Consider the following 22,698-nt stretch of genomic DNA (forward strand, 5'->3'; position numbering starts at 1 on the left):
CAGGTACTCATTTGAGGCTCAGTCGACCTAGGGGAGAGCCTGGATCGATTCCGAAAATCGTCACTGGAGTTGGTGAACCGCTCATGGGCCTACCCTAGGTCGACTCAGCCTGAAAAAAGAGTTCCTGGTACGGTGTGTAAACATCACGACTGGGGAGACAAAGGCGGCCGGGCGTGGCGTTGGCCACTCCCCCCTTAGTGTGCTGTGCCGGCCTTCATAGGGGCCGTCCATAAATGACATCACGCGATTTTTGACCCCCCCCCACCCCGTCGTCACACGGCGTCACAAAAGTCAGACCCCCCCTCAAATATGACGTCACAAAGCTCTGCCCCCCCAAAAAAACACATGCGTCAAATCGCTTTAAACTATTGTCATTGTAGTGCGTATTTAATGTGGCGCTGCACTCTTATGTTGTAGGAGAAAACATTTATTAAAAAGTCTATTTAATTATATAGAACGTGTTGTCTATATTTATTTAAAGTTACTCATTTGGACGTGACGTCACATTTCTCAAACCCCCCCCATCGTCACAAATGTCTGACCCCCCCCCCCCCCCAGGTGCGTGACGTCATTTATGGACGGCCCCATAGGTGCTCACTAACAACACTTGCCCCAGTCGGTTAAGGCTACACGGGGGATCTGTGTCTTTGTGTGTATGAGTCTGTGCGTTGTGCCCGTTTCTCTGCGCTGTTCACATTCCGTGCTCTCAGGACGCACGACTTGGATCCAGAATCCTCACCGAGTCACCAACACCCACGTACAGTGCGGGGTAGAGCGGTTGACTAAACAAGTGGTGGACGGAGTGCAGCAGCTCCATGGAGTCGGCGCGGTAAAACGACAGCAGCCCCGCCTCCCAGTGCAGATGACACCCGACTATCCGGGGAGGATCCCTCACCGGCACGGAGGTCAATACACCACCGTGACGCACGAAGCAGTTGTTGTTAGTTTTATATAAAACCCAGGATGAGTCGTTCCCTCCCAGCTCGCACTCATCACCACCCCCTTTTCGTGCGATCGTCCCGTACGCGACTCCAACCTCACAGCTCCCCGCCGCACCCCCCACGTCCACCTCCCAGTAGTGCTGACCCGACGAGAAGCTGTCGGAGCACAGGGCTTGTGCATAGCTATCAAAGCGGTGTGGGTGATCGGGGCGACCCTGGGAGACAGCGGTCCGCGTCACCGTCCTGAGGTCCGAGGAAATCTGGAGGTAGTTGCAGGCCGAGTTTGGGTCCACAGTCGGTGAGCGTCCGTCTGCAGTAACGATAATCACAGTAGCCGTGTAACAACAGCACCACTATAACAACAGCACTCGTGCACTAACACGCACGTACACTACAATAGAGCAATTCATAATGAGCATTGTTATACAACGTTGTAATGCGTAGCTATCGGTGTGATGACATGTAACGGGCACTTTGTCAATCCACTGCTGGATGAGGGACTCCCTACACAGTGCGGGTCGCGGGGGATATTTGACCATACTTCACCACGCCGGCGAAGTCAGGCGGTGCAGCTGACGAGAGCACAGAAGTACAGTACAGTGGTGCGTTTGTCTGCCCCATCATCTGCTGCCCCGTCACGTGGCCCGGCAGCCTGTAGCACCTGCTAGGCAGGGTGGTGACTGCCCCGCCACGTGGCCCCGCAGCCTGTCGCACCTGCTAGGCAGGGTGGTGGTGGCAGCTCGTGCGAGCCCTGCCCAGGCCCAGCCCCTGCGGGGCTTTGCGAGGTGCCAGGAGGTGGGCAGTGGTTCACAGCAGCAGCATCAGCAGCGTGGATATCAACACGCCGTAGCGTCCGTGTGTGTACAACAAACATAACGATCGCCCGTATAACCTTTCACAGATTGTAGCAGCAAGTGCTTTTGGTGAGTAGCTGTGAAGGCCGACATGGCACACAAGGGGCTGGGGTTGGCAAACACCACGCCCGGCCGCCTTTGTCTCCCCAGTGGTGACGTTTACACACTGCACCCGCTGCTCACTCGTGTGATAGTGTAGTGATGTACACTCGTGTGTGTGTGTGATAGTGTAGTGATGTACACTCGTGTGTGTGATAGTGTAGTTATGTACACTCGTGTGTGTGTGTGATAGTGTAGTGATGTACACTCGTGTGTGTGTGAGATAGTGTAGTGATGTACACTCGTGTGTGTGTGTGAGATAGTGTAGCGATGTACACTCGTGTGTGTGAGATAGTGTAGTGATGTACACTCGTGTGTGTGTGTGATAGTGTAGTGATGTACACTCGTGTGTGTGTGTGATAGTGTAGTTATGTACACTCGTGTGTGTGTGTGTGTGTGATAGTGTAGTGATGTACACTCGTGTGTGTGTGTATGATAGTAGTGATGTACACTCGTGTGTGTGTGAGATAGTGTAGTGATGTACACTCGTGTGTGTGTGATAGTGTAGTGATGTACACTCGTGTGTGTGTATGATAGTGTAGTGATGTACACTCGTGTGTGTGTATGATAGTGTAGTGATGTACACTCGTGTGTGTGATAGTGTAGTGATGTACACTCGTGTGTGTGATAGTGTAGTGATGTACACTCGTGTGTGTGATAGTGTAGTGATGTACACTTGTGTGTGTGTGATAGTGTAGTGATGTACACTCGTGTGTGTGTGATAGTGTAGTGATGTACACTCGTGTGTGTGTGATAGTGTAGTGATGTACACTCGTGTGTGTGTGATAGTGTAGTGATGTACACTCGTGTGTGTGTGTGATAGTGTAGTGATGTACACTCGTGTGTGTGTGTGATGGTGTAGTGATGTACACTTGTGTGTGTGATAGTGTAGTGATGTACACTTGTGTGTGTGATAGTGTAGTGATGTACACTCGTGTGTGTGTGTAATGGTGTAGTGATGTACACTCGTGGGTGTGTGTGTGATGGTGTAGTGATGTACACTCGTGTGTGTGATAGTGTAGTGATGTACACTAGTGTGTGCATTCTATTTTAATTTATGTATGCATTTTAGTAATACGTTAAGTCTAATTCTTATTTTATACAACCCCATTAATGTATATTATGCCATATTAAATATAATTTCTTATACTCTGGAACGGATTTTTTCCTTTTCCTTTATTTCTTATAGTAAACATTTGTTTGGTATACGTCATTTTCGGTATAAGTCCTACCTTCTGGAACGAATTAACGACGCATACCGAGGTACCACTGTAAACTGAAACTGGTGGGCTTAAGGGTCCTGTATTTATACTACTTTTTTATTACTGGAAAGTTCTTGAATGTTCTAGAAGTTACTACAAGTTACTACTCAGCACTGAATCTATCTGGAATTCCCAGTGAACATTTGTAAATTTAAAAAAAAACACTGTCTTGGTCACAAAAGCAAAGTTTGTGGGGAATAATAGCCATTTTGTATAATTTTGAGGCATAGGCAATTATAAAAAAACACTCACTGCCCAGGGACATTTTTTTTATTACAGTGTAATGAATCCTAATAATATCAGCCATAACTTGTGTGTGTCAAAGACTCAGTGCCGTTGATGCTGAGAGCTTCAGACTTTAACACGGAACCCTAAGAATCCTAACCGTGTCTGAGTCTGTATCACGCTGCCTCAAGCACTAATAAAGAATCCTAAGAATATCAGCCATAGTGTATCTGTGTAAAACACTCACACGCAGAATAGCAATAGCATCCTCACTCAATTATATACACGTGTAGGGTTAATAGAGCTCATGCAATACTCCTTTACACTCGTTTGTGTTGTATGTGAACGTAGAGGTATTGCAATACATGGGCAATAGCAATGTATCTGTTTGCACAGTGATACACGTGGTCAGCCACAACGATAGCCCAGTCCGGCTCTGTGAGCCTCGGATATTTACATAGAACCCCAATAATCCTTAAGGTGCCTTAGTAGGGATATAGCAGCCTCAAGCATTATTAATGAATAATGAGAATCCTTAGGCTGCCATAGTCTGGATATGAGCCTACATCATTAACAATGAATCCTACGCATCACTACGGTGATGTAGTCTGGCTCGAGTCGGATGATGACATCCATTACAGAGAAGACTTATACTCGTAGTTTCATCTGCTACAATGGTTACTTTGGCCAACAGCATCCTTACTAGATAATACACGCGTGTAATATCAATGGAGCTTATGTAATAGTGAAATACACTCGTGTGTGTGCTATATATTATTGTCTAATGAATACATTACAGTCGTAATGTTGATGTTTGCACGTGCAGTGTAGTGATAGACAAGGTCGACCAAGATTATGCCTTAGTCTCGCTCTGTGAGCCTCAGCCATTAACTGGGGAACCTAAGAATACTAAAAATTCCATAGTTTGACTGAGCATCAAGGCTGTTGACATGAAGCCTAAAAATCTTCAACGTGTCTTAATCTGGATGTATGATCCTTGGGCATTACCAATCAACCCTAAGTTTATATAATCCATAAGAGATTTTTTTGGGGTTAGATCGCGTAAATATAAATGTGTCGTTAAACCTGCCACCACCCGACAGACAACTAGTAAGGGTTGTCACGTAAACAGAACATGCCAATTCGTCACTAGTACAGCACGCCGGTGTGTTGGAGAGCCAAGCCACAACATTATTTAAATGTATATTGCTGTAGTTATAAAAGCCATTTCACCATATGAATTCTGCAGGCCGCCTTTGTGTCCGCAGTGCTGATGCTTACAGAACGTACCCGGTACTCGTTTAAGTCCATTGTTCATCTGGGAGAGGCTCAGAATTGGTTCTGAATCCACTCACCATTGATGATAGCCATGGTCGTGAGTCACGTGTAGGTAACCATGTTTGTAGCTCAGTGCACAGAGCATCCCATCATCATTGCACATCCGTACTCACTCTTGCTCATCTACACATACGCATACAAACAGACACAATTACAAGACCCCCCATATAGCCCAAACAGGCTGTAGGGGCAAGAATTGTTAGCGAGTGGCACTTCAAGGCCGGTATGAAACATGAGACGGTGGGTGACCAGCACCACGTAAGGCCGCCTTTGTCTCCCTAGTGGCAGTTTTTACACACTACACCAGGTAGTCATTTGAGGCTGAGTCGACCTAGAGGAGGCTCATGACCGTTTCAGAAAATTGTCACTGATGTTGGCTGTGAACGGGAATCGAAATTGTGTTGCCAGGTTCATATTGTAGCACGTTAACCACTATGCCACCGCTCCACAACATACACACAAGACACAATTACACGCACAATAACACACACAGGTGGTAAGAGTCCGTGGAACTCACACATGAATGCCAGCAGGTTGACCACAGCTCCCTGCAGGGCGCTGATCGTGGCGATGTCTTTTTTGCTGGGAGATAAGGGTGGATCTCCCTTCTGAGCGTCTCTCCTGTGAGACAAAAACCAGCAGTGACACACACAGCCCGTGTCTTACACAGCATCATCACGCACAGCATAATCACACACAGCATCAGCATACACAGTATCATACTACACATCATCACACACATCATCACCTGCCATCATCACACATGGCATTATCACACACGGCATCACAAACGGCATCATTGCGCACAGCATCACAGCACACATCACACAACCCTCGTCTTACACAGCATCATGCCACACATCATTACACAACATAACACAGCATCATCACACATCATCATCATCACCACACATAATCATCATTACTCAGCCCATGTTCCACACAAGGCGTCACCCCGTGTGTTAATCTGTGCAAGTTCATAGTCCATACCGGTTTGTCTCTTTCAGGTGAACCTGCAGGAGTCAGACACAGGGGGCGTGAGTCAGTTCACCTCCAGCCACGTTAACCACACGGTGATTGGTAGACGCAATGAGGCTGCACTCAGACATTCGCATGGCCTCGTGTTGTTGGTTGTAATCAAGACAAAGCCATGGATGCATTAGGACTCAATGATTCTCATCAGTAAGGTGTGGCCTCTAAAACTGTTGCCACTCGGTACCCGATGTCATGGCAAGAGGCGTCCGTGGCACTTGACATCGAGTTGTAGTGATTGTGAACCAACATTCAAAATAATGATCCACTGCGAGCGTGAATTACAAACAGAGCGTGGTGTTAGCAGGGTGAACATTTGTTGAGGCAAGCAATCTCGGGATTTGTTTCAAATTTCAAAGACTCATCAGCAGTCAGTGCTGAAATATAACTGCTTCTGGCTTTCCTGATGTTAAAAGCCCTTCCGTGTTCAGCATTACTAATGGTTGGTAAACATTTGGTAAAAAGAAAAATTTAAATGTAGTGTCAAGTGGCCTCAATCTGATGTACATTACAGGATGATGCGGTTACAATTTGTAATGCCAATGTCTGCATATATTACCAACCAATTAACTAGAGGAATTTGTGTGTTAATATTTTTTTTTTTTATTCAGCGCTAGTTTATATTTTTATTACAATATACAAATCCAAGTTGGTGAACTTGACTCTACATTTACTTTCAGAACCCATGGGCTATATGTTGTCTTGACAATGGAAGTTGCGTTATCTTGTGTTTTGTGTTGCAACGCATCTGCCAAGTTTATAAACGTAATGAACACGTGAACTGGGGCACTCGCCCTGGCTCCGTGAGTGCTCTACCTGCAAGAACGTGAGTGAGTCCCTCTCCTCCTGCAGAGCGCGCAGGCGCGTGGCTGCTGCCTGCAGCTCGCTGATCTCGCGCTCGTAATGAGCGATGTTCTCCTCGATCCGGGACAGCAGCTCGCGCCCCTTCACGTCCACGCGATCCAGAGCTGCCCTCTCGTCCTCATCCAGCGTCACCCTCATGCGGGTGAACTCGCCTGAGATGTGAGCCTTGGTCTGGACCATGAAATCCTGCAAGGGGCATGCGATGGATTCTGTAAATTCATATTCCATGCTGTTAAGACAAAAGCTACATTGTTTTCCACTTACTCCAAACCTTTTTTTCCCTGCCTTCACGTTATGTCTTTGGACTCACATCCCATTGAACAGGTCGATAACTTTAGGTATCTAGGTGCTATCTTGCCCTTCAAATTGATCATATCGTTTAATAAACAAAATCTTCTATATAAATAAACAAATTGTATCACCTCGACTCCAACTTGATATAGTCCAAGCCAACATTCTCCCCATCTTTGACTCCTGTTGAATCATCGACCGCCTAGCCTCTTGTTCCATTATACCACCTGGCTGCCCACTTTGACCTTGATGCCTCCATATCAACACATTATTGCAACCTCTGTATCACCTCCAATTTATCCCCCCTGGATACGTTTAGAGACCACCACTGGACTATCTTCATCCTAAGATTCCTTTTAAACAAATCCGCCAAGTATTTAAGAACCTCCTAACTCCAAATTCCCAGTCGCAACCTCAATAAGTACCTCCCTGTTCTCTCTAAAATTACCAGAAATTAAAACTAGGTTTTGCGACGCGTCCTTCCACGCTGCTGCTACTACCCCACGTTACTGGAGTGTACTTGCCTCTCAGCCTAGGCTGGGCTCCCTCCCCAGCCTCCACCACGATTAGAGAGCTGCGTGATGAGTGAGATACGAGCCAGTGCTTGACTCTACCTTCACCAACCTGCACTGACCCGCATAACTAAATATGGCCAACTAGCCTCAATGATCAACGCGATGTTGCGGAACCTTCGTCCAGAAGTGTATTGGTGAGGATCTGTAAATTATTTACACAAACAGATAAGCACACGACTCGCCTTCTTCATAGATTTATCTCTGCACATCACCAATAAAAGAATTTTGTACACAATCTATTGGCCCCACGGCCTTTTTGGACAGCAATATTTTATCAGTACCGCAGACCTCGCTAAATGCTCAATATGCTTCCTGAAGAAGTGAGCGCTTATCAAATCAGCGCTAAAAAGGGTCATTATGCCATTGTATATATGGGGCTGCATTCCCATCAGCGTCATTTCTTTCGGATGACCAATATATGAGGGCTTAATTGGGGTATCGGTAAAAGCACCAATAATACAGATGGTAAACATTATTTCGTGAATAAAAATAATAATTAATTATAAAAACCTAATTAAGTATGACATACTGTGCATAATACTGTACTCCTGCTACCATGGCAGCAGTGGGAGATGAGGTTGGAGGAGCTGCTACACTCCCAGTGCGCGGTCATTCTCAGAGAACAGCTCCAAGACATCCGTGATCTTAGCGAAGTCCTCAGTCTATATTTCTGTCGTGAGGTTTCTTTTAGATGGAGCCTGGAACTCTATCCTGGTCGAGTGAGTTCTCACCTCGCTACATTTAAAAAAAAATCGATTGATCATCAAATCACGGGGGGTGAGGTCTGGTTGGCTCCGCGTGCGTCGCTCTCATTGGCTGAGCGAATGCTGCGTGTTCCCACTCGTAAGTGCTTTATATGAGACTAGCTGTACCCAGTGAAACATTCACTGATCTAGCAGATCTTAAATGAAACATTCACGCAATTTTTACTATTTTTTTTCAACAAAGATTTATCTAAAGACACAATTGTCAATTTCTGGGTTATTTTCCGCACTATATGAAGTGACTCACACGGTATGACTCTTGATCGAGCAAGATATAATTGTCCTTGACTAAAAACAAACTTAAGTAAGTAAAGGCATTTTTTGTCAAACGTTTGACCTTGTGACTTATTGATTGTCATTGAAAAAGCCAATCGTATGGGGAATTGTTAGAATTTGAAACTGAATGGTAAATTTGTGTCTAATGGAATGAGTGGGATTCTTGGAATAAGTACTCTGTCGCAGGTTGCTCCACCGATCATTTTTGCTTAGATTATGTGTATTTGTATTTGAGTAAGAGTAAGTCCTATACCATTATGTAGTCCTCACAATTCCATTATTTTTCTAAGGAGCATGATAACGGCTCCTACTTTCAGTTTCAGTTCATGAGGAGGCATTCCGGTTGGTGTAAGACTTTAATAATTCTTCTGGGAATGCAAGTTTATTTTCTTGTTTTGTTTAATTTAAATTTATGAATGATGCCCTGACTGGTGAGCATTTTAAATTTCGTTGTACTGGTGACAATGACAATAAACGATCTATCTATCTATCTAAGTTGATCAGCAGTATCATCACTCACAAAAGTATCCATGCTCTTGAAAACCACTTCAGATCCATTGTTGAGATCGAGAGTCTCCGTTTGTAACACTGTATTGCGCTTCATTGAAGCTGTTCAGGAGTAATCGTAGAAAAGTAAATGTCACCGTGTAGTTGTGGAAATGTATCTTGATTTTCTGGATAGCAGTGTGAGGTTAATGTTACTGTTTCGCCTGTTATTCCATCAACAACGTCCAGGAGCAATTCCACAAATTCCTTTCCACTTTTCAGAGCTCACATGTTCTGTTTCAGCTTCAGCACCTGTAATTCTCCCCAGAAACGATGCTTCTTTATACAACTTACAACAGCAAGAGGCCGTGAACCACGTAAAGTAACCGGTAGGACGTGTCTCCAAATGATTTACATTTTACGGTTCGATCATCCAATAATAGATCAACAGCCTGACATACGTGTGTGCTTCATCCCAGACAATTAGTTTCAATAGAACTATATTTGTGGCTTCGTGTTTGGGTTTATATTGCAAGTCATTGTTGCAGTTATTTTCAAAGGGATTTTAGAGATTGAATGAGCAGATCAGACTCCAGCTAATAGTTTTGCTGGTATTCCTATTGACGCAACTGGTATTGCTACATTCCCTCTACCTCTAATAGTGTAGTGACATAGTGCTGACTGTTGTACAGCAGCTGCAACTGCAGGTGGGCACTTAGCATGCGCGCCGTTGAGCATATACACAGGTGTGCAGGCAGGGCAGAGGAACTGGGGCAAGGGTCACGGTAGACTTCGTGGGGAACCCCCTGGAACCCTCTGGTGGGTTCGAGAAGGGAGGCGTGGCTAGGGTGAAGCCAAGCCGCGCCGAGGGGAATATAAGCAGCGGACAGCGAGAGCTCCAGGCTGCCAGTTTTGGGAGTGGACTCGTCTCGTCGTTGCTGTGGACGTTGCCGCCTTCGCCCGATCATTGCGCGGCCAGACAGTAGTTGGCCGTCCCGGTCGATGCTGTCGGTGCAACGTGGACAGGGTCGTGTGGCAGCGTGGTCGTGGAAGAGAGGGGGCCCGAGTGGTGGCGTGAACTCAACAACAATTAAAGAGGACGGTGCCTCCTGCGACTACCTCGTTTCCGACTGAATGTGTGTGTGACACATGCCACCCACACACACACAAAAGCCTCGAACAAGAATGAAGAAGAGACCTACGACACTACACTAGAGTGATATATGCCATTCAGGACAATAACACAGGATATATATCTGTGCAAGGAGAATGAATATAGATTCGCGGACAACATAGATCCAATGGAAAAAAAGCTGCATTGTACTGCAGCAAAGTGTTCATATGCTGAATACGTTAGGATAGAATGCAGGACTGAGAATTAATGGTGTTCGGAAGCAAATCAGCTACAAGACCAAACTAAACATCTTAAGAACATGCGTGTCCAGTACAGCTTTTTATGCTTGCGGGAATTGGACATTAAAAATACTGACAGATATAAGATATTGGTACTCGAAATGTTTTTCTACAGAAGGGTACTGCATCTAAAAGTGACCAACGTAGAAGTAATAAAAATATGGCACACAGAAGATCTTACAATGCAGCAGTGATGAGAAAGAAACTGGCACTAGATAAACACATGCAGTAAGGAAAACAACAGGCAAATGGAAGGTATCTTGTTGTTCAGAAGTATGGAAGGAACCAGAAAAAGAGTAAGACCGCACAGAGAATGGATTGATGACAAAGATTGGTGCCAGAAAGATGTGGCACTACTAGAGCATATTGGCACAAGACAGACAGGAAAGTGGAAACCAATGACGATGCGGGCAGTAGACACTACGGGCTATCTGCCCATGGATCATCATGATGGTGATCACCAGGTAGGGCAGTGGTGGTGTGGTGGTCATCAAACCGTTTGGTGAGTAATTTACGAATGGGTGCTGGGCTGTCTTCACCAACCCACATTGACCAACTTGGTAAAGTATTGTTAAGCAATCTGCTTGCTTGTCGGTTGTGGAAAGGCCTCAATGTTACACTCGTTTCACAAAAGGTGTAAATTATCCGTAAGAGGTTTTTTGTGCACAAACATAACGTACATACATGTAAATTATGTATGTTGATTAACTGTGAATAACCCAACCAATGACATCGCATGTATCTCTCTACTTAACACCGAAACCGGAGGATTTCTCCACAATTTTGACTGTGGCCTGATGTAGCTGGTTGAAATTACTGGTGAAACGTCACTCGAATTGTAAATGTTGTGGGTTTACTCTCCAACACACCGGTGTGCTGAACTAGTAACTAATTGGGATGTTTTGTTTAAGTGACAAACTTTACTAATTGGCTGTGTTGGGTAATGGCAGGTTTAATGACACATTTATATTTTCACGATCTAACCCCAAAAAAACTCAATTTTGGATAATATTAGTCGCAAAAGTGTTAAACTGGTGTAAATTATTATTACCATCACAAGGTGACTCGATGGAGGATACAAATCAATAGTTAGCAGGCCGGTGCGTAGCGATGCTCATGATACAACCCTGTCCTGGGTTCCACACCATGCCAAGAGCAGGCCACCTAGATTAGAATGCCTGAGATCGGCCTCAATTGTGCGTCCAGGTCAGCCTCTGCCTGCCCCTGGGCCACCTCCAATAGCAAGGAAGGCCATCAATGATTCCACGCAGAGCTCTGGTGTGATGAGCCAACATGTCAGCCTATGTAATGTATCCACAGAGCCAAATCCTCCTGGCTGTGACTGCTTCAGACAGCGGCTGTCATGCTGTTCATCGATGGACTCCGGTATTTGAGAAAAGCTCGCAGAGTGAATGTGAAGTCTCCGTCGCAAGCTCCACACTAGTCAAAGGCGTCAAGTTCTCTATATGATGAAATGCTCTCTTGTATGTCATATATTTAGTTAGAATATAAATCCATGTGGTTGATAGCAAACAGGCTCAGAACCATTTCCTTGCAGAAATATTAAAAGTATACGCAATTGCATAATTATCGGTTGCCTTATGTGCACAACACCAAGATTCAGGAATTAATACATCACAATGAATGCAAACTGCAATGCAAGTGAAACCAGTTTTAACATTTCATCATGTATGCATCGTCTACTGTATACTTGTCTAAGGGATCTGCGAGCCACCCTTACGCACACGCACCACGCAGACACGACATCTCCGCTCTCACGAACATGCACCAATCACACGCGTGGGAATACGCTGGACGGGGATCAGGGGTTAAAGGACAAATGATGTCACCCGGTCCAGAGGCGTACCAGACGTGGATGTGTATTGGGAGCAAGGGCAGAGAGGTTAAAAGGGGCTGTGGGACGTGTGTTCGGGGTTGGATTGGAACGAGTGTTGCTGTGCGTTGGTGAATTAAAGAAGTGGTTCAACTATTCTCCGACTCCTCGTCATCTGGTGGCAGCAGTGGGATGTCTCGCCTCAACCGACGCAATAACCCAAGGGGGGAGACAGAGCAAGAAGACACTAGGTGCCCAGGATGAGATCTGCTCCGAAACGGAATGGACGAGTCGGGATTCGTCTCCCGGCTCATCGACGAGATCCGTCGCAGCTGCTCGTCCCGTGTGGCCACCTTCCTCCACCAACCCGGCGGTGCAGACACAGTGCCGCCGCCACCGCAGATCATCCACGAGAGATCAGAGGATGGATCTGTTGCTGGAGGCAGTCACCGCGCTGCTTAGCCGGCTGGGTCCTGAGCTCGAACGAGCGGTGGGAACCTCAGCCGCAACATCTCCCCAGCGAGGAGACGGGGCCAACGGTCAGCCTTCCCAACCAGGCAATCCGCAGCATCTCTCCGGGGATGGAGCAGCATCAGCGACGCCACTGACCGTGCGTCCCGCGCGGGACCTGGGAGAACACTCGAGTCTGTCCTCCCGAGATCCTCTGTCAGCAACGGCAACCGGGGGCGAGATGCAGCCGGAACCTCAGCCGAGGCAGCATGCGGAGGAAGGATCAGGATGGAGCCGCCAGCTGGGCGCGATACAGAAGTTCGCGTCCAGATCGGGAGAATAGCGTGCTTTCATCCGCCGGTTTGAGATGGCCGCCCGGGCAATGAGGTGGACGGAGGAGCAAGCCCTGACGATGCTGCCCACTGTGTTGGACGACCCCGCGCTGGTGGTGTTCGACCGGATTCCGGCTGAAAAACGAGGAACCCTGCAGGGTGTCTACAAGGAGATGGCGGACGTGTTCGATCCTCAGTCCGGTGTGCGCCAGAGGTTTCAAGACTGCCAGCGTGAAGCATCCGAATCGCTCCTGGTCTTCAGGACAGAACTGTTGGCCATGGCAGAAGCCGCATTCCCGCGGCTCAACGAGCTGGCCTTGGACTCGCTGGTGGCAGAGCGACTCCTTGCCATGGCACAGAAGGTGGGATCGATGCTGTTAGTGGTGGAGGAGGAAGTCCGCACCTCGCTATGGGTCGCATGCCATCTCTACGCACACGAGAAGATGGCGGGACCCGCGTGAGCTGTGGCACATGTTGCGTCTGATCACGGTGACATCGAGGAGCGGCCACGGCCTCCAACCTGACACGCGCCGCCGGCGGAGGAGGCCGAGGGAGAGACGGTGGCGGCCCTGCGGCAGTATCCGAGGATCTCGCGGGAAGCGGAGCGCCGACCCCGGTGATGGGCACCTCGCGAGGCAGGAGATCATCCTCGGGTCAACGATGACATCATCTGCTACCACTGCGGCCGGGAGGGACACACCGCCCGCGGATGCCGCAGCAGGACGAGTGGGCCAGGGACGACCAACCGGGATCGTCAGCCTCGGTCCGCGGCTGTTCCGACTCAGGCGAGTGCTGACACCTTGGACACCCGGCCGGAACCATGCAAGCCATGTTCACCCCATCACGCATCTCATTCCTCACGGGCGGCGGCTCAGATTCCCGCTGACGGTCCGGGCCCGTGGCCGGACATGGTTAAAAAGTGGCGTCGGTTGGCCAGAAGGGTGGTGGCGGCCACGAGGGGGACGTCCATGTTGGTAGGCTCGGTGGCAGGGGTTCGCGTCCGCGTGTTGTTCGACACGGGTGCGTCGGCCAGCATCATATCCCTGCGTATCTTTGACTTGTTACCAGAGGGACAGCGTCGTCTCGCGCCAGTGCAGGCCAGGTACATAGCCGCAAATGGGGGAAGTATGGGGATAGTGGGCCAAGTGGTAGTGCCGGTCCGCATCGGGGAGCTGGAGGTACGTGCTCCGGTAATGGTCTCCAGTGTGCTCACTGTTCCCTGCTTACTGGGCAAGGACCTGCTGAGTCTCATGCCTCTGCGCATTCTGACGGACGTAGGCTGAGTCGAGACCCCGTCGGGGGTCACTTGTATTTCTTGCGCCCAGACGGTGAACCGAAGCAGCTTCCGCGAGTTCAGGCGCTGGTCAGGACTATGGTCTCGATCCCACCTGGTGCCCAGGCCTCGGTGCCGCTCCGATATCGCACCCCGCTCGTCACTCGCTTATTGTCTCCGCAGTATCGTCGGTGGTGGGTCGCCATTGCTTAGCAGCAGCTGACACGCTCGTGCGCAAAAATCTGCCTCTGTTCATGCAGGTCCTCAACACGGCCGACAACCCCGTTACAATTTAGGAGGGGACCTTGTTCGCAAATGTCAGTCCCATGCATTCGAACCCTGAGGCACACACCGTCAACTATGTGCAATTGGACGGCCCGTCGGTCGGCGCAGAGGACACGTCATGGATAGACGCGCTCCTAGCACAGAACACAGATCTGTTGGCAAGGGAAGCGGAGGAGCTCAGGACTTTGTTGAGTGACTTTGTAGACGTGTTCAGTCAGGGTCCCTATGATGTTGGTCGCACGACACTGATGGAGCATCAAATCGACACGGGCGATGCGCCACCCATTCGGCAGAACTCCTATAGGATGGGTCCTAGGGAGAAGGAGCATATGCGGCAGGCAGTGCATGAGATGATGGTGTCAGACATCAAATCGCCATCGACAAGTCCGTGGGGGGCACCGGTTGTATTGGTGAAGAAATCGGATGGATCATTGCGGTTTTGCGTTAACTTCAGGCGGATTAATAAAGTTACCTTGGCGGACGCCTACCCGCTCCCTCACATAGACGACTCATTAGATGCCCTCGCAGAAGCAAAAAAATTCCACAAGCTAGACCTTTTGGCAGGATTCTGGCAGCTACCATTAGATGCCGAATCCAGACCAAAAACGGCTTTCAAAACGCCTCAAGGTCTTTTTCAATTCAACTGTTTGCCGATGGGTTTACAGATGGCTCCCGCCACTTTCCAGCGATTGATGGAGCTGGTTCTCGCTGAATTGCAGTGGGAGTCGTGCCTCATCTATCTCAATGATGTGATCGTGTTCGCTCGCACATTCGAGGAGCACTTAACCCGGTTGCGACAAGTGTTTTCGAAAATCCGGGACGCCAAGCTCAAATTAAAACCCTCCAAGTGCTATTTGGTTCGCTCCTCCGTTAAATACCTGGGGCATGTCGTAAATGCGTCGGGGGTTGCGATGGATCCCGACAAAACGGCATGCGTCCGTCATTGGCCAACACCCACGTCCGTGCCTGAAGTCCGCAGATTCGTGGGGTTTGTTTCCTATTACCACTGTTTCATCGAGAACTTTGCAACCATCGCTAAGCCCTTGCATGCGCTCACGGCGAAGGGACAGTCGTTTCATTGGGGCCAGCCAGAGACCGACGCGTCCTTGACACTGCGCCAGCGGTTGACAGAAGTGCCACCCCTGGCATGCCCCGATTTTACGATTCCCTTCCTGCTGGACACGGATGCGAGCGACGTGGGCATCGGGGCCGTTCTCTCCCAGATTCAGGAGGGGAGAGAGGTTGTCATTGCCTATGGAAGTCACGTCTTGTCGCAGGTCGAGCAGCGGTATTGCATCACGTGCCGCGAACTGCTTGCCATCGTCCACTTTGTGCAGCAGTTTCGGCCCTACCTGTACGGCCGCGAATTTACGGTTTGGACGGATCATGCGGCATTGCAGTACTTGCTCCGCATTGACCAAGTGACCGGTCAGATGGCCCGATGGTTGGAGCACCTGCAGGAGTACACATATCAGGTGGTGCATTGGAAAGGAGTCAGGCATACGAACGCCGATGCTTTGTCCAGACTGGCAGCCCCCGATAAGTGCGCTTGCGGCGACACATTCGCGCGCTGTAGTCCGCCGGCCGCGGCGCAACCCGAGATCGTGGCGCCGGTTTCCGCCGGGGACACGGACCGGCCGTGGCCGACGGTATCACTTAATAGTGATTTGGGGCTCACCCTACGGGAATGGAGGGACCGGCAGCAGGCAGACGCATCTTTGGCACCGTTTCGCCGGCTGGCAGAGACGGCACGCGCTGACGATCTCCCCACGTCAGGGAAGTTTTTCCTCATGTGGGAAGGTTTGTTGATGCACTAGGATGTGACTTTGAATCGGAAAGTTCTGGTGGTGCCCTCTTCCCTGCGGAGTCAGCTGTGCTCAGATGTTCACGTCCGACAGTTGCTGTCCGTGGCTGAAGACAGTGGCAGCAGAGGACTTGGCCACAGGACAGGGGCCCGTGACCCGCTCACGCTCACGCATGCCTCGTCGCAGCTGTGGACACGGACATCCGTGCAACCCTGTTGTGTTTGGTCGAGGGATCGGATCATGGGGGAGGTCGGCGACAGAGGCGGCACTCTTGTTAACAAGGAGACGGAGGGGGAAATTGCCTTGTTACTTTTACTTTATTGCACTATTTCATTCGTGTGTTGTGTTACTTTTTTTCATGTGTTGTGTTACTGCTTCATTGCACTCAATTTTGTTATCGTTTGGATTGCATACACCCGGCCGCAGTTGGTTTTGAACGGCCGAGGCATACATTTGTTGAGCCGAGGACGGCTTGGTCTCAAGGAAGAGGGGGGGGTGATGTAAGGGATCTGTGAGCCACCCTTACGCACACGCACCAAGCAGACATGACATCTCCGCTCTCACGAATATGCACCAATCACATGCGCGGGAATACGCTGAACAGGGGTCAGGGGTTAAAGGGAAAATGACGTTACCCGGTCCAGAGGCGTACCAGACGTGGATGTATATTGGGAGCAAGGGCGGAGAGGTTAAAAGGGGCTGTGGGACATGTGTTCGGGGTTGGTTTGGAACGAGTGTTGCTGTGCATTGGTAAATTAAATAAGTGGTTCAACTATTCTCCAACTCAAATTCAATTATGTAATGACGTCGGAGAAACTGACTTTAGAGGGTTTATTTATTTCTTGACATTTTCATAGCATCGGCTCGATGACACAGTCACGACTTGAGGACATAACGACGACTGACTATACAGCAACGACGGACTATATAGCGATGACTGACGACGCAGTGCCGACAGCGATGGCAATGATGACAGCATCGACCCCGATCCCCACGGCAGCCCAGAACCCCGCTTCTCGCCCCCTTTTATCCTGCAGCGTGGCCCATGCCACCACTCCTGCCCATGCCCCACTTCACAAACTCTCTCGCAGGTTCCTGAATATTCAATCGTTCCCCTCTGTTTCCTGGCCTGCTGTGGTTACTAGTCGTATATACTGTCTCTGTTGTTACCACTCGTCTCCTATAATGTCTCCACACCGGAAGTTAACCATTCGTGGTCGCTAGTACATGCACTGTCTCTATGTTTGGATGCGTGACGAAACGTTTTCCCTGCATTACCTGTAATATCCCTTCAAGTCATCTCTTGTGTTCTAGAATTAAAGAGCTAAGATTTTATATTATATTTTATCACAATCTTTACTTGTTATAAGTGTTAGATTTTAATCCAATATAATCGTTGCTCCATGCACTTTTATTTTAATCAAACCTGTAAAAAGTATTTCGAGTTATCCCGTATATGGTTTTGCAGTGGTACTAGAAATTAAATTTTTGTCATAAACGTTGCATTTTAATATTCACATTCAAGCAGCAATTTACATCATGTATTGCTCTTTCCTATTACACTGACGCCTCACGACGTTCGCTTGAATTTACGGAGTTGTCTTCACAGGAAGTCACAGATTCCACGGAGGGTGAAGGTTACAAGATAACAGAGCCCACGCGTGGTACCTTTACGTCCTTGCGAGCGACCTTCATCCGTCCCACAGACGCCTCCGCCTTCTTCCTTTTCTCCTCCACCACTCGCGTCTCCTCTCCGACTCCACTCTGCAAGAGACAAAGTCACCATAGGAGACTCCACTCCCTGAGCGGCCCCCCTCTCAGCCACGCTCCACAGGGAGCACTCCACAGTGATGGCTCTATAATTGTCCACCAAAAGAGTATTCAGTTTGTCATGCTGGACTGACTTAACATTCTGTAAGCAAGTAGGCAAGGCACAGTGATGAGAATAACTTCCTGGTATTTTTGATTGAATGAGATGTAGACGTTGCGAATTTGTCAGCTCCACTCCTGGTTTTGTAAAGGCCACATCAGGGGACAGGGACATGATCGTTCAACACAACAGCTCTTCACTTCATGAGCAACATCCAAACATGACCTTCCTCCAACACGCCTCACCCAAAATGCATCGAACCACACTCCTCCTCCTTACACTCAAACTCTCGTCCCTTCCTTTCCCTGCCAAAACCGAATGGCTACCTTGAACTGAAGCGATACCATTCTCACACACTGAGGTGCTCACCTTCCGCATATCATGCTCATCCTCCAGTGTGTCGACATCATGCCCTCTATGTTCTCCGGTAATGGTACAGGTCATGCACACCAGGCTCGCGTCCTGTTTGCAGTAGAATTTGAGCTCTTCTCTGTGCTTCTTGCATCTTCTTTCCTCCAGGCTGACAATGGGAGCTACCAGGACATGGTCCTTCAACTTGAGGTTATTGATGTGAGGCTTCAGGTGGGACTCACACAGGGACATTTCACACCTCAGGCAGGTCTTCACTGCAGGAGTCTCCCCATCACCACAGGTGTCACAGAAGACAACTGCAGCCATCTTCTCTGCAACTCTGAGCTGCTCCACCAGGTTGGCGAGTGCCACGTTCCTCTTCAGCTGGGGCCGCTCAGGGAAGGCCGCTCGGCACTGCGGGCAGCTGAAGCTGCTCGCTGTCTCCCAGGCACCGTCCAGACACCGGAGGCAGAACGAGTGTCCGCAGCTCAGCGTGGAGGGGCAGTCAAACGTGCGCAGGCAGATGGGGCAGCTCAGCTCACTGTCGACACAATCACTGGGAGACGCGCTCGCCATGGCCCATGGCTTCACTCAGACTCAGTCGCTCGCCGCGGCTCACGGAGGAGCTATCGCAGCAGCTGCTCACACAGCGGAGACGAACAAGGAAATGAACTTGACTTCACCTGCAGCTAAGTTATAAATACCTCGAGACACGCCCTGGAATGTTCCACACGGCGGCTGGGCTCACCTGTGTAGACGTGGCAGTACAGTCACGCACTGTGTAAAAGCTAAAACTGATTTTTGTGTTTAGTTTGTTGTCCTTCCCCTGGACTTCCGATTAGCACGGTTGGCTACGTACGGTGTGGAAGAAGTTCAACATACATACATAGCTTTGACCGGTCTCAATTGATATAATATTTGTACAAACAAAACCCAGCAGCAGCAACCCGGGACACAGCAATAATGGTTTATCCCACAAGCTGATTGACCGGGTAGGGTCAGGCTGTGTGTATTGCACAATGGAACCGCACATTGTGGAAACATTCTGATGTAAAGGTTAACTTGTTTTTTTCCATCTGTGTCTTTATCCATTTTTTTCTTGCAAGGGATGTTTGTTTAAGCTTCGCAGTCTGTAATCGTCTAACATCTTTATCAGCTAATATTTTAACAACTGGCTTTGTGCGTCCTCTGTTCATATGTCAAATATGTTTTTGTTTTTTATTCCTACGACACCGTATTATTCTGGGTGGACGGTGGTTGTATGTATGTTGAACTTCTTTCACACCATACGTAGTCAACCGTGCTAATCGGAGGTATGTGAGTGGGTGGGTGAGTGTATCTTGAACTTTTTTCGCAGCGTACGTAACCACTCGAGCTAATCGAAGGTGCGAGTGGGTAGTGGTGTTTGAGTGAGTAAGTGGGGGGGTTATTTGGTGAGAGGGGAGACAGATGGGCAGGAGGATGGCGTTAAGGGTGGATGAGCAGGTGGTGAGAGAGGGCTGGAGGAAGAGTGGCTGGGAGGGCGTGCGGTTAAGTGGTTGGGTCCCTAGGTGAGTGGCCTCACGCATTATCACAGCGAACAGCCCCTGGCTAAACAAACATCGTGGTTCATTTAAGCTCATTATCTACATGACTTTCACCGTCAATTTTGCTATTATGCGTAAAAAAAATCGAGGATTTAAATCTTAATGACCTAACAAATATATATTCATCACCTATTGTTAATGTGAATATTTTACATCCTGGACTCGCTGAGTTTGGCCGATTCTATAAAAAAAAAACTATTTTTCTTTTACCAGGTAAGGCCCACTGAGGTTTATAGCTCTTTTCAGAAGCGGCCTGGCCAAAATTGATAGCTCACAGACGTGGCTTATTACGTGGACATTTCTCGCAGCCAAACACTCTAAATGCACTTTTCTAAGTGTGAAGGGAATCATCGGAGAATTGGGAGAAAAATGCACGTGACCACGGGGAGAGAGACAAGCGAACTCCATGTACACGAACAGGCGTCAGGGCCGGGATCGATCCCACGACCTCCTGTATACCGGGCAAAGTAGTTAACATCTCGTAGCCACCGCGGCGAGATGTAAAAAAATCACAGAGCAGCGACAACAAACAAGGAAACAAACTGACTTCACCTGCAGCTAAATTATGAACACCACGAGACGCGCCCTGGAATGTTGCACGCGGCAGCCCGTACTCACCTGTGCAGACGTGGCGTCACATTCACACACACAGTGTCAAGGTTAAAGAGTTGCAATTGATATATTTTTACAAAAACCCCACGGTAACCATGAAAACAGTGATGGTTTGTCCTATAGACTGGTTACACCAGCTTGGCTGAGGCTGTGTTTTTCCACTGTAAACCTCACCGTGTAAATTCTTATTAAAGATTTAAAATCATAAGTAGGCTATCGCGACCAATATTATCCAAAAAACGTGTTTTTGGGGTAGATCGCGTGAATATAAAAGTGTCGTTAAACACGCCACCACTCGACACAACCAATGAGTAAGGTTTGTCACGTAAATAAAATAAGTAATATTAAAAATATTTTTTTTTTAAACACGCTTAAATGAAATGTACCATACTCGGAATGGCAGAACTCGACGACTCCAGGAAGTGGACCCGAAGCTTGCCATAACGTAAGGGACCGTGGTGATTTACAGCCAACGTCAGTTGAGCGTGGACAGTTAGACACAAGCCGAAACATAACATGTAAAAATTTATGTTTAAAAATACTTGTTTTTATAGAGTATAGTATTGTCATAAGTATGACGTAAGTATACCAAGTTTGCAGTCGATACCACATTGGGAAGTGGGTTAAAATTGAGTTACAAGATTTGAGGAAACGACAACAGACAGTAAGTTCAAAAAAAGCGTGTAAAAGTACTAATAAAAACATTCCGGCTAGGGTGAGGCTGTGCGTTTGCCCAGCAAACCACACAGCTGTCAGTTCGTATTCAAGGTTAAAAAGAAAAACGATTCCCCTAAACGACAGGGTCACCAACCAAAACAACGAGAGACATTTTTTCTCATTTTTTACAATTCGGTAAGTAAAATAGAAACCAAACAACTCGTTATTTCAAGAGCCGCAATGCAAGGTGGTGCGAGTACGAGACACGGTAGTGGTGGTCCTTGATAAATAAGAACGTGGTGTGAGTACGAGAGACGTGGTGGTGGTGGTCCTTGATAAATAAAAACGTGGTGTGAGTACGAGAGACGGTGGTGGTGGTGGTCCTTGATAAATAACGTCTCACGAAGCAGCCGTCCCTCAAAGAGCCGCACGCAGCTACGGAGCTGCAGGTTATCGACCCCGTGCCCTGAACCAACTGGCGTGACCGTCAAGTAATAATAATAATTTAAGTAGCATAGTTTTATTATGTTATTATAATAATTTAATTATTATGTAATTGGAAATGGATAATAATAAAATGATTTTGCGTTTTTTCATGTATTAATAACTTAAGTATAATAACTGTTTAATACTGACACCTAAACAATAATTAAATAATAAATAAATGACTGTGCTATATAATACTTTGACGCTAATAATACAAGAGTAGTATTTTTATAATTAAATAATACTTTCTACTGATTACATAATCATTCAGTAATGGTAATATCATAATTAACATGTACAAAGCGCCATTAAACAATCGCTTTCGGGGTGCTATGCATGGTAATGCAGAAAATAGTGAACATCACCCAAGGAAAGAAGTGAGAAGGAGATTTGAACATCACTAAAGGGAGAAAGTCATTTTACACAGAGATGGCTTTAGTGGAGATGTGAAGATGAGCAGTGTCTCGGAAGTCCCCTTGACCTCGAAGGGCAACGAGTTCCAGAGTGTAGGTGCCATATTTGCCAACTCACCTCCACGTGTGTAGCCTGGAGACCGTGGGACGGTCAGCAATGCACAAGCTGAGGATCTTGACGATCTTGATGGAATATTTGTGGCTGAAGGAGATCATGAATGTAGCGAGGAGCAAGTCCATTTAAGGCGAAGGCGAGTTGGTTGGAGCTGCCTTTTTCTCGTTTGTGTCATTGCCTCTTCCTTCTGCAAGGATTTTTTTAACACT

General features: G+C 48.0%; 1 protein-coding gene across 1 annotated transcript; it reads right to left on the reverse strand.

Annotated features, from left to right (window-relative positions):
• Positions 1–649: 649 nt before the first annotated feature.
• On the reverse strand, positions 650–19,270 carry LOC133359570 (E3 ubiquitin/ISG15 ligase TRIM25-like). The gene is made up of 6 exons (XM_061578014.1): positions 18,639–19,270; positions 18,068–18,163; positions 6,568–6,801; positions 5,710–5,732; positions 5,237–5,340; positions 650–1,251 (listed from the first exon to the last, which is right to left on the reverse strand). The coding sequence occupies exons 1-6, from the start codon at positions 19,194–19,196 to the stop codon at positions 707–709; spliced, it is 1,560 nt and encodes a 519-aa protein (XP_061433998.1). The 5' UTR covers positions 19,197–19,270; the 3' UTR covers positions 650–706.
• Between the last annotated feature and the right edge of the window lie 3,428 nt (positions 19,271–22,698).

The sequence above is a fragment of the Lethenteron reissneri genome, chromosome 65, assembly GCF_015708825.2.
Source record: "Lethenteron reissneri isolate LAM-NWPU_2019-01 chromosome 65, ASM1570882v1, whole genome shotgun sequence".
Taxonomy (NCBI): Eukaryota; Metazoa; Chordata; class Hyperoartia; order Petromyzontiformes; family Petromyzontidae; genus Lethenteron; species Lethenteron reissneri.